At 35.9% G+C, this 13,508-nt stretch overlaps 1 protein-coding gene across 1 annotated transcript; it reads left to right on the top strand.

Annotated features, from left to right (window-relative positions):
* Positions 1-9,509: 9,509 nt before the first annotated feature.
* LOC116205537 (UDP-glycosyltransferase 84B2-like) lies at positions 9,510-11,606 on the top strand. Its single transcript, XM_031538163.1, has one exon. The coding sequence runs from the start codon at positions 9,628-9,630 to the stop codon at positions 11,200-11,202; it is 1,575 nt and encodes a 524-aa protein (XP_031394023.1). The 5' UTR covers positions 9,510-9,627; the 3' UTR covers positions 11,203-11,606.
* The last annotated feature ends 1,902 nt before the right edge of the window (positions 11,607-13,508 follow it).

The following is a 13,508-nucleotide window of genomic DNA, read 5'->3' as shown; positions in this document are numbered from 1 at the left end:
TTTAAAAATTTCTCAGAAAAATGGCCCATGAGAGGAGTGCTAGCCGGGACCGACTTTAGGAGCAAAAACATATGATTTTTTTTCATTACAAACCAAATTTATGATGAAATTGAGACTTTTTTGAAAATTTGAATTTTTTTATTTAACCTATCTTATTTGTTTATTGATATATGTCTGAAGTTAACAGTCCACGTACGCAAAATTGACGAAATTTATAACGGATGTCATTTTTGAGACAATTTAGAAAACTTATGGTTTGTTTTATTACAAAATAAAATTTAAGACAAAATTGAAACGTTTTACAAAATTTAGATTTTTTTTATATAATTTGCCCTTCTTTAAATGGAGGCCAGGGAAATTCTGCGGTACAATATGGTATAATAACTTTTTAGATAGTTGAATGACTGATTGTTTTTTATTTATTTATTAATGATTGCAATCGAACGGTGTAAAAAAGTGATTATATTAAAAAGTAATAGCAACAGACTTTTTTTCCTGATAAGGGATGAAAGAACCAAAAATGATGACCGAGAAATTCTTGATAATAAGAATCAAAATTCAAAAATCTCTTTGAAAAAAGATGGGTGGTATAATGACATGAGTTTTCACCTATAACTAAATTTCAAGTTCAGTTATAGAATTTGAGATTACCATTATGATCCTTTATTTAACCTTTCATTTCGTAATACTAAACTCGTGGACCTCTCTCGTTATTTAGATTAGATCAAGTGAGGGTATCATTGTACTAAATCCTATTAGCATTACAGTCTACTTATGTATATCCATATCTTAGAAATTAAAACATAAATAACATTCTTTGGAAAACCTAAGCCAAAGCCTCTCTGATTGCGCTTCCAGAGGAAAACCCTAACCAGAGACCCCTCATTGGCGCGTTTGGCTCCGGCCGGGAGCATCGGGTGTTAACTCTACCGGGATCGGAAAGCCGGGATCCTCTTCTGTCTTCCGGTTATCTCCATTCCCGGTGGGCCTCCTCCTTCTTCTCCCTTTCCCCTCTTCTTCCTCCCCTTCCCTTCTCTTAGACTGACACCGGGGCTAGAGTGGTGCCGCCACCCAAGTTCTTTTTCAAATCTTAGGCGGAGATGTGATTGGTCTCTCCGATCAGCCCTCGGGTCACGACTCTCTATTGTTCGACGGTCACGACGTGCGTCAAGGTCGCGGTCCTTGGTCTCCTATCTTTCATGGCATGGGTCACAGCGCCCCTTAAATGACGTGGGTCTTGGCAGTCACTCATTATTCCCGGCGGCCTCCATCTTGATCTTTAGGCGGTGGCTGTACTAGCAGGCAGCTTTGAGGTCGTAACGGTCCTACTCCTCTTCCTCTTCTTTTTCGGCTCCCCAAAGACAATGCGTTGAGGTGTCTCCCCGATGTAGCAGCCTCCCACTCCCAACCATGGTCACGCCTCCTCCATCACCACCCAAGATTTGGAAGGGAGCAGGCCAGTCCACCCTGAATCATCATGTTGAAACAACCGCTCCAAATCAGACATGTCCAACCTAGTCTGATTTTTCAGCAGCCGACTCGACTACCATATGCTCCGACCCGACCTATCTTTCTTCGACCTGATTGCCATCTCTTCGACCCGACTAATAGACCTCCCCGCCTGTCTGAATCTCCCCTATGCGGCGGCTTCTATTCTGCGGACTATCACTGTCGTCCCGTGATAGAATCCCCGTCTCCACTATAAAGGATCAAACTCTCGGCTTAATTGATTGTGCCAAACCGCCTGCAATCAAACTTTCGTGCTTCGGTCTTTTTTTGTCGGCTTTACAGGTTTTGGCTCCCCGAGAATAGTTATTAGTATGAATAGATCAAGGAAACTTGGTACTTTGATTTGATAGTCTAGTTAGTTTTAATTAGTTAGGCTGTCACTGGTTTGAACCAATTAAAGGAACCTCGTTGTTGGTTTGAATGTTTCAGAATTGGGCCGTTTAGGAATTGATTGATAGAATTGATCTGGAGGTTTGATATGTGGAGGATTCCTACATTAAGTACCGATTCAAGTCTCCTCTTGGATCTGCTTCTCTATGTAACAGTTTCTACACAAATTGCGCTATGCTCCACTTCCTAGTTTTCACTGGTATCCGTATAGAATTTATCTTAGGAGGTTGAGAATGTTTACAGCATCTGGATGGATTTCTGCAATTGTACCTAGATTCAATTGTTATGCTTTATTCTCATGTTATCTTCATTTACAGTGATATAGATGGACCTGTTATATTTACTGTCTCTGTAATGTATCATATTAGAATTTTTCTCCTTGTACTTGTATTTGTTATCATGGACTTTCATTAATTCTTAAAAAAAAAAATTCTCTTTACGTGCTTGGTAAGCTTTTCGTATATAATTTGGAAACATAAGTGTATGATACCCATACTCAACAATCTTTCTGTTTACAACGGAGTGCCCCTTTGGAATTATGGTAAAAGACATGCAAAACTGGTGATTTTTTTTTTCTATCATAGAAAAAGAATGGCGACCTTTTCTAGGAATGAGGACACGCGAGCAGGGGAAGTGTAGTGTCGTACCCGTACATTCTTCCAACCTGCTCCCATAAACTATAATTATATTATGTGATGATGTAATCTTATTCCTGCTCCTTGCCGTTTTATTTTTATTAATTATGTCGTCTGATTATTATGTTATACTTTTAAATTAGCAAATAAAGATACTCACCATTATAAGTAATTAATTTACCCACTTTGATTGGTTCAAATGGTTCAACGACTATTTCCCCAACACAAGGTCCGGATTCAAGTTTTGTGCGTGAAAAGAAAATCCACAACATGAAAAGAGCTTCACCCATTAGTAGACCAGTCCCGATTAAAACTGGAATCAATTATAGTATCCCTTCCGGTTCCGGCAGGTGGCGTATACTTGGGATCAAATTTTGAGCCGAATTTTTCACCCGAATATCAACTCTGTGATGGGCTGAGCAGTCACGAACTCTCAGCAGCCACACTCGGGAACACGTACGATCAATCGAGGCTTTTTCACGGAACAAGCATCAAAGAGCACACATGAATTTATAAGGAAAATCCAAATCGTATCCTCATTCACAATCACAAGTGCACAAGGGCAAAACCCTTACAGCAAATTACACAATTATTGAGGATGTATGCCTCACGGTTCCACGCTTGCTGCTTCCCTCGACTCGCTCTCGTCTCACACCCGGTGCAAAATTCACACTCCCAAAACCTATCTGTGTAGGTGTTTAATTTCCAGCACTCTTAAACACACTATCTGCCAATTACAGCTAATTTGGTCCAGATTTGAATGCAGATCCGACGATGAGGCTAATTTTATTACCTTTTTTTTTTTGGGTGAATCAAGGGCCGAAGAGCCCTGTATTAATTGATCATTTATTTTCTCTTAGTGGTTTCTTTCATGCATATGTATGCATATGTCGTAGCATGGTTTCCGTGAAAAGTGATTTGTCTTTGGCTATTGGACTTTTTCGTGCATATATATGTATTCGTCCGGTCGATGGTGATATCCATAATGTATTATTTTATTTACTGGGTAAACTTTCTACCGAAAATTACCAAATGAAAACATCTCTACCAAACCCGTATCACCAGTTGATATTAATTAAAGATAACAGTGTATTACTACTAGCTAGATTTATGACCAGCCACGGAAAGATGTGTCCATTGAATGTAAAATGGTAAGTTTCCTAGTTCTTCCTAATTATATTGAAAAAGCCATGCTAATTCCTTTTTTTTTCGTGGTTATTACGACACAGGAGCAATTGTAATTTTTTTCGATGTGCATCTTGATATCTGGAAGCTCAATAAGCCATGACTAATCCAATTTGAGCCGAGATAGCCCACTAAACTCTCTTAACGTGAATTTTCTCTATTCACGACTCGAATATGAGATTTTGTTTAAGGAGAATAAGTGTTGAACCACTTAAACTAACCATGTTGGTGGAGCAACGGTATCATTAGGAGGAAGGGAAATGAAGGATAAAACAACAATCACCTGATTTGGTCTTTTCACATTTTGTTGTATTGATTATGTCTATTTGATAAATGTAAGATTTTTAACTAATAATTTCTTTATATCCATATCCATTTATACATCATATATGTTAATTATTTAATTTTTGTCAAAATTGATAAAAATTTGCGTCGCAATGTGCAGATGCCAAATAGATTAATATTAATTATGTTTCATTTTATTTTCTCAAATTGGAAAATTTAGAGTAGCAATTAATAGCATTGAAGACATTTGAATAGTAATAAATGGAGATCTTGACTTGCTCCGCCTAACAATATAATCTATCCACGGACCTGCTGTAGTGGGCGGAAAGCCGCATGGCAGCCGATTTTTTAAACACAAGCTAGTCATATGACTCATATCTATGCTAGAATGGGGAATATCATAATTTAGGTTCAACCTTTTCTCTCTCTTTTCTAGAATTTTTTTTTAAATTATTCGTTATAAGGGAATACTATGAGGTTAATAATGGATAAGGGAATGGGAAATAAAATGACATGATTAGTCCTGTGATGATAATTGAACATGAAATCTCATTGTTTAAAATGAGGATGGTCTGCACCACACTATATTCCCTTTCCCATTCAACTCTTCTCATCCTATAATATCCTCATAGTTACTCTTGGTTTATTAAATAACTAGAGAGCGAGCATTTGTATTTATATATTTTGATTAATTTTATTAAATTATATTTTACAATATTATGGAATGACGATTTGTTACTAACTAAGTTTGTATTTTTATGATTTTAGTCAATATTTTGTAAATTGGATTTATAAAATTTTGTAGTAATCATAGTTGGCAAGAAAAATATAATAGTAACTAGGAAGGAGGCCGCGCAATGCCGCAGGTCTCCAACATTGTTTTCAGTCAACAATATGTTTATATGATCGAATGTGAGAAAAGATTTAGTAGTATTGAAAAATAAAACATTAACAAATTAATATGGCGTGGCTTATTCCAAAATAAATGAAACACTTAATTTCAAAACTGTCTTAATTTGGTGAACATATAAATGTGGAGGAAAAAGAAATGAGAAACTTAATTGAACGATAGATAAGTTATGTAATTATTTTGTCAAATTATATAAGATCCAATTACTCAACTTTATCAATTCTCCTTTGTACTTTCACGCTTTTATTTTAATTTTGTATATAATCTTATAAAATTTAATAATTCTTTAAGTTGAAATGTTTAATTATCTAATATGATTATTTTTAAGAACAATATGATTTTATTATGAGATTTTTATTACCAGCTTATAATATATATTTTTGTATACGTGCATGTAAAAGATGGCGGAGATTTCTTAAATTTCAATCAACTATTTCATTAATATTGAGTTAATATTGACTTACGTCATTAAAATTTAATTTGAGTATCTAAACCTTGCGCACTATTACCAAGCCTACATGGAATATATATAAATATATATGTTTCGTCCTTATAATCTGTTATTGTATAGAAAAAATTATATATAAATTTTTTTTATCTATATTACTACAAAAGTGAAAAGAAAAGTTTTGGTCTAACTTTCACTTTCTTAAACCACTCTTACTAAAATAATTCTAATTAATAGCGACCATTCAATTAATGTTAAAATTTTTATTGTACTTCAATAACCACCAAATTGATCCTACTTTATCTCTCTCGCTCATCCACTTTCTCCTCCCACGAATTCTATTTTCTTCGTTCATTCACTTACCCAATTTACTTTTTAGTTTTTAATTACCTTTTAAGATATATCTCCAATTAACTTAATTAAAAAACTTTTTACTGCCTAAATATTCGTCGAACTTGGGGAATCAATTTCAAACTTTATTTTCCTAGTTATATACTTTTTTTTATCATGTTAATTCGTAATTCAACTATTTAAATTAAATCACTGTACATAACACCAGTACATATCTAGTAGTAGAGAAAAAGGGAAGCAAAACGGAAAGAGGAGGAATTCGTTGCCCAAAAAAAGGTGAGAAGAACGGCAGGTGGGAAGAGAAGCTGGCAGGAAAAAAAATAAAAGGAATAAAACAAAAGATGGGGAAATGTATCGATCTCGCGATCATGATGCAAATAAAAGAAGTGGTATGCTAAATGGGCTTCGTTGCCTTTGTTCCCTTTGTAAAGGGTCATAATAAACACAGTTTATTAAAGAGGACACGTGGCAACATTTCCTGCGACCGACGGTAAACAACAGTTTTACTATATTTAAGGATAGAGAATAGCTTTAATAACTATTATATATCATATTACTGGTCGAAAACGAAAAAAAAATGATAATATATAAAATGAAATATTTTGTTGTCTAATTTGAAAGTATGTAAAGAATGGGGAATATTTCAAAATTGGAGTTTGAGAAATAATATGAAAAATAAAGAGTCAGGTATGGTTTTAGTCCCTGAAAGATCCTATTGTTTTGGGTTTGGTCTCTCAAAATTTTTTGTCATGGTTTTCGTCCCTCAATCTCCATTCTGTCTGATATTTTACTCCTACCGTCATCTTGCGCGTGCCAACCTTGACGGAAATCTCACGTGACGGATGAAATGGACCTAACTCTGTTAACCACCCCCCAAATTCCCCAAAACAACGTCGTTGTCTTCTTGTCGTGCCTCCCTGACCACACGACGTCGTTCACCCACTCCACCCTCCAAAAAAAGTGCAAAACGACGTCGTTATCCCCAATCCCGCAATAACAAAAACGATGCGTTTTGCAGTCTTAATAGCCTGTTACCCGAAATCCCTAATAACCAGCCACTTACATAGTGCAACAATGATTTTGCCACCTACACAGTGCAAATTTCGCCGACCCTGATCACCAGCCACTCCAAATCCACGCTTCAAGACCTTCACAGAGAGTCGAAGAACAGTATGCCTCGAGCTCGCTCTTCACCGGTGGCCATGATCGAGCCACAAGGGCGCACTTGAAGGACAAGGTGATTGAGCCCACTAGTGGCCCTAAAGGACCATTAGTGTGTCAAATGCTTGGGTGCGATGCAAGAGTTATGAGAATGGCCAAGAAATTGTTCCATGTGGGTGCGACTTCAAGATTTTTAAGGAGTGTTATCGAGATGCAATGAGGACCTCTGATGGGATCTGTCTTGGGTTCAGATAGTCCTATGAAGAGGATGAGGATGATGACAGTGAGGGCGAGAGCGAGATCGAGTTGGGGTCTAGGAAGGCTCTGCCTTCTTCAATTTCTAACATGTCCAAGATTGAGAGGAAGCTCTCGCTAGTGAAGACAAACGGTAATGACTTCGATCACAATCAGTGGTTGTTCGAGACAAAGGGGAGTTATGGATATGGAAACATCATGTGGCCCACAAAAGATGGAAAAGAAGTCCGTGAAGCACTGAGGGACAAGTAATAGAGGCCACTTACTTGTGATTTGCGTATATCTGACGCAATTCTAGGTCATGGGAACTACATTTAAGGCTTTCTGTGGAAATAAGAAGTTTGAAACTCCATATCCCAATAACCCGACAACAAAATCTGATCTTCCTAGGATAGATGTGTTTGTCTCCACAGCAGACCTAGAGAAAGAATCACCTCTCGTCAAAGCAAATACAATTCTATCGATCTTAGCTCTCGGTTATCCCATTGAGAGGCTTTCCTATTATGTTTTTGATGATGGGGGTTCTCTCCTGACATTCGAGGCAATAGCGGAGGCCGCAAGTTTCGCAAGTCTGTGGGTCCTGTTCAACCGAAACGGATTTCAACGGGTCTGTCTGTAGTAGGAAGAGAGAGAGAGAGAGGGAGAAGTGAGAGAAGCAGATCAGGTAGGAAGACGGAGGAGAAGGAAGAAGAAGATGGGTAGAAAAGCTCTGTTAACTGAAACGGATTTCAACGGAATTGTCTGAAACAGTTTAATACGGGTGGAATCCGTTGTGAATTAAAAAAATTCACACTTTGATGGAGTTATCTGCCGCATGAGATTTTCATCACGATTGGCATGCGCAAGAAGACGGCAAGACTAAAACATCAGACGAAATGAAGATTGAGGGACGAAAACATTGGCAAAAATTTTTTAGGGAACAAACCCAAGACAATGGTATCTTTTAGGGACCAAAACTACTTCCGACTAAAAAATAAATAACAAAAGCAACATTATAAAAATCTAACATTCTTTATATTCATTCTTTTGAATGCATTTATATAGACACTATTTCACTTCAATAATTTACCTTATTATTTTTTTCATGACAGTTTTGTGCGAAGAATGTCTTGATATATTAATATAATTACAAATTATTTCAATCAAATGATAAGATATAAATACATCAACTATAAATTAATGACAATATTGGTCCAAGAAGTTTCTTTCATTAAAAGATTATTTTATGAATACGTAAAAGAAAAATACTGAACTACAAAAGTGTGTTTAGTATTATAATCAACAATAATATAATTAAGAAAGTAGGGAAAATGATATGTAAAATAACAATCAAGGAATTCAAAAACAATTAATAAATATTTGCAATAATAATCTATATATAATTAGGAATGAGGAAAGAGAAAGATGGTGCAAGTGACGCAAAGGAGATCAGGGAGTAGGCTTCTTGGGGCCGTAGAGATTTCACTAGACGATGACAGTATAGGAAAACCTTTGGATGTTTAAGAAAAATAGAATAATTAGAGAATATTTTGAAAATTCTAAAATTAATGTAGGGGACATGAAGGGCCAGTCAACCGTGAGCTGAGCTGAAGGTACTCAAAGAGCCTATGTGGAAACTCCTCATAATTTGAATGTAAGGCTCTCATTAGAGTACTTTAAATTAATAAATATATATTTATATACTTAACTATCATTTTTAAGTGGTTTTATCATTAGATTCTGCATTCAATTTTTATCAATGGATTTTCTCATCCTCATATTTCGTAAAACTCTATGGTGCAATCACAAGAAGTGATCAGTGCACTCAAGCACTTTAATGATAAAAGCTTAACTAAAATTCTCTCAAAAATCATGAAATACACTATCAATGTAAGTAGAATTCTTTGAATTCCGTATAATTTTTCAAATGTAAGTAATTTTTTTAAAAAATAAGGAACTTAATTGAACTAATTTTTTCAAAATATATATAATTTACTCGAAAATGTGTAATTTTTTAAAATTTACTATTTTATTACAGTTTTTATTATAATCTACTTGCATTTATGCAGTGTAATAACCTTTTTTTTAAGTAAATTTCTCATTTCTTTTCTATCTCCTTTTTTAAGTTCATGAACGTTATATAGAAAATTACGGCCAAATATTATGTGAGTGTTACTCATCCACTTGAATGAGTAACATTAAATTAGAATTCTTAAAAATGAAAAAACTAGTATAACATAATTCCCACTTTTGGACGTTGTAATTGGTTATTATTTATTTAAGTATAAATGAGTATCACTACTTGGATATTTTTCCAAAATTAGTGCTGAGTCGTTTACGTCATTGCCTACGGTATCTTTTTCCATCACTTCTCTCCCTACTATATATTTGCATACTTATGGCTCTCGGTTCCTCAATCAGCAAAACAATCATCGCATATATTTTGCTGCTTCACTCAGCCCTCTTCAGCCTCTCCTTTGCCTCCCCAGTTTTCATCGAGTGGCGGTATTTAGGCCATCATGGCTCCAGTGGAGGATGCAGCAGAAGAAGATCACGTCCTACTTGTAGCCTTCTCGGCTCAGGGTCACATAAACCCGATGCTTAGGCTCGGAAAGCGACTTCTCTCGAAGGGCCTCCATGTAACACTGGCAACCACTGAGATAACCCGCGAGCGGATGCTCAAGTCCTCCACAATCTCCGTCACTGAAGCTGGTAGCACCACAGTATCCGGCATAGACGTGGTGTTCTTCTCAGACGGGATGAGCCCCGATGATGACAGGGTTGCCAACCTCGACCTCTACATGGAAACCTTAGGCAAATTCGGGCCCATCAACCTCTTGGCGCTGATCACAGAACGCTACCGTGTCGGCAAGAAGCTCCTCTGCCTCATCACCAACCCTTTCCTCCCTTGGCTCGCTGATGTGGCTTCAGAGCTCGGGATCCCATGTGCCCTCCTGTGGATCCAACCATGTGCAATCTATGCCATATACCATAGCTTCTACAATAAGCGCTATCAGTTTCCTACCATCGATGAACCCGATATGAGCGTGGAGTTACCGGGGTTGCCTCTATTGACCACCCAGGACCTACCTTCTTTTGTCCTCCCCACAAATCCATTTGGTAGCTTCACAAAATTGTTCTCTGAATTATTCCAACACTTGGAGAAGTTCAAGTGGGTGTTGGGAAATTCTTTCTATGAGCTCGAGAAGGGCATGATTGATTCCCTATCGGAGCTTTGCCCGATACGGCCCGTCGGTCCGCTTGTGCCTTTGGTGTTACTAGGTCAAGAACAAGACCAAGACGCTGGGGTTGAAATGTGGAAATCGGAGGACAGTTGCATCGAGTGGTTGGACCAACAGGCACCCCGTTCGGTTATATACGTTTCATTTGGCAGTATTGTTGTGCTGCCGGCTAAGCAAATGGAAAGTGTTGCTACAGCGCTGAAGAATGCAAAGCGGCCGTTCCTGTGGGTGGTGAAGCCACCGGCAAAACCATCCCCAGACAATGCTGGAGAACTCCCGGTAGGGTTTACCAATGAAATCAAGGATCAAGGACAAGTAGTGACATGGTGCCCACAAATAAGGGTTCTAGCTCACCCAGCTATTGCCTGCTTTGTCACTCATTGCGGTTGGAACTCTATGCTGGAGACCATATGTTCGGGCATCCCATTGATAGCCTACCCCCAGTGGACCGACCAGCCCACAAACGCAAAGCTCATCACTGACGTGTTCAAGGTCGGCGTGAGGCTCAAGAAGGACGAGAGCGGCACGGTCACGAGTGCTGAAATCGAAAAGTGCATTGAGGAAGTTATGGTGGGTCCACTGGCGGAGGAGCTGAGGAAGAATGCCGAGGAGCTGAAATGTGCCGCGCGAGAGGCAGCCAGCCCCGGGGGCTCCTCTGACAAGGCCATACAGCAATTTGTGGACGAGGTAACTGCTGAAAATTACATGAATAATAATCCGGCAAGTAACGGAGAGTGTTGTGGGGATCAGAAGAAGAGCCACGAGGAAGAGGTAGAAGGATCAACCGAAGATAAGGTTATCGACGGCCATGTTACGGAGGTGGTCCCTCCTCCGTCTCAAAGTAGTAATTGAAAGTGGCTTCAATCAATTCATGGAATTTGTCTTGGCTCCCTTCAAGAAGATAGCTCCGCAGCCTTAACAGACAAATTTCGATGCTGTGGTAGACATTAGCCCAGAAATAATTGCTGGCATACTGCCACAGAATCTTTGATGTGGCCGAGGATATCATGTCATACGATGAAAATCTCGAGCCCTCCATTGCTAAGGCTAGTATATTTTCGAATTAAGCATCAATTACCTAGAAATCACAAATTTAGTATGTTCTCTATCTACAGATAATCTGATCACGTAGAAGGAATATCTACGTACCCTCTGTAATGTTGGTTTCACAAAGCAATTGACACCTGATCTTGGTCAATTGATAATAACGGAATCGTATGCGAGGTTAGTTAGTAAAAGCCCGTTTAATTTCGCAATCTGATTTTAAGATTTTAACTCTAACTTTAACTCTATTCGTTACACAACAAAAGTCAACACAATTATTACTTTTATATTTTTTTTCAATTTTTTAACCATTCAATTCAATTTTTAATAATTAATTTTCTCAACTATTCATTACTTTTTTCACAATTCAACAATACAATCATTAATTTTTTTCAATTATTCCTTACTTTTTCACACTTTTTCTTATAATTCAACATCACAATCATTACAAATCAATTAAAATCAAAACTCAACTCAATTCAACTTTAAAACCAAACATACTATATATATTTGTTGGAATTTTGAGTCGTTAATTGAAACAAAAGAAGAAAATTTTCAATTCTAATGTTTAATAGAAAAAATTGTAATAAATATTCATTTTAAGTACATTAGTAAGTTAATATTCTTCTTGTAGTACTCAAATAATAAATTTTAAAATACGCAAAAATAAAACGTGAGCAATAACTAATTAATACAAAAAGCCATAGTCGAATACAAAATTAAAATCATCCTAATCAAGAGCAAAATGAGTGAAACAATATTAAAGGAAAATGAGAGAAAAGCAAAATATAAATAAAAAGATTGTCTAATTGCTTATAATTCTAATTCTTCGAAAAAAAAATTACCTTGAAAGTAATGAATAATTATTGCTAATCTTCTTTTATCTGTAAATCACATATAATTTTAATTTCTTCTTTGATATAGAATAAGTACCAAAAAGATAAAAACATTTGAAATATTTTTCTTTCAAACCAAAGTTTTTATTTTATGTAAACGGGACATAACATTTGTTAATATTTAATAAAGCTTTTCCGATATTTTGAATTTTTTATGTTTCAAAAGTTAAACCTAAAATTTGAAAATTCTAGAAAAAATAAAACAATTATATATATACACATAAAAAGCAAACTTATGGGATTTGAAAAAGGAAAGAGAAAAGCGAATCGGGCTATGGTGGTTCATCGAAGGGCACCATCACCCAAGTTGAGGTCAACAACGGGTGGTGGTTGCTGGCCAAAGGCCCCTACTGCTCAATTTTCTACTTTCTATGAAATTATGAGCAAGAGCACGAAGAAAAAATTAGAATGAAAATGTTAAAAGATAATCAAATAATATCTCTTAACAGAGAGAAAAACTTATGATATCCTAAAAAAGAGTAAAATCTATTAAGAATAACATAAAAAGAATTACTCGAGAATTATGTGTAAATATGATCTATTAAAGACCTATAAAGACTCTATAAATTATAAGTGAATAGATATTCATAAGAGATGACATACCTTTTAAAATATAAGAACGTGAACATTGAGATTTTCAGGCAACTACATCGAGAATCTTTTGAGACTTCATAATAGAACTATCAATGAGAAAAGTTTTAGAGGAAGAAATGAGTTAAAGTGACTTTTTTATGTCTATTTGAAAACTGAAAGGTATATATAGCAGAAACAAATACATATCTTTGAATAGTCACATCTCTTAACAATTATATCATTTCATCAAAAAATTATTTAACCAAATATGAAATAGTATTTAATGATTAAATTTTTTATACTAATTTAACTATCATATTTATCTTCTTATTAAATTATAACTTTATCTTTATTTTTCCGGTCGAGTCTTTATAGTTTTATATTATACTAAAGAAGATATAATTTTTTAATAAAAATAAAAAATTAAGTGATGTATGAATTTCATTTAGCCCTAGGGGATGCAAGGGCCTTTTGAAATATTATTGGAAAGTTGTTTTCCTTATATTATTTGAATGTAAGAACATTTACCAAAAGGTACAGTAGTTTTAAGAATTAGTTTAGTTTTATTAATTATGTAAAGGAGCAAATTTGTACTACCATTATTTAAGTAAAGGCAAAAATATGAAGAATAGTTGAAGAAACATC

The sequence above is a fragment of the Punica granatum genome, chromosome 4 (genome assembly GCF_007655135.1).
Source record: "Punica granatum isolate Tunisia-2019 chromosome 4, ASM765513v2, whole genome shotgun sequence".
NCBI lineage: Eukaryota > Viridiplantae > Streptophyta > Magnoliopsida > Myrtales > Lythraceae > Punica > Punica granatum.
The sequence above is the reverse complement of the archived record's forward strand: the minus strand, read 5'-3'. Positions and strand labels throughout refer to the sequence as shown.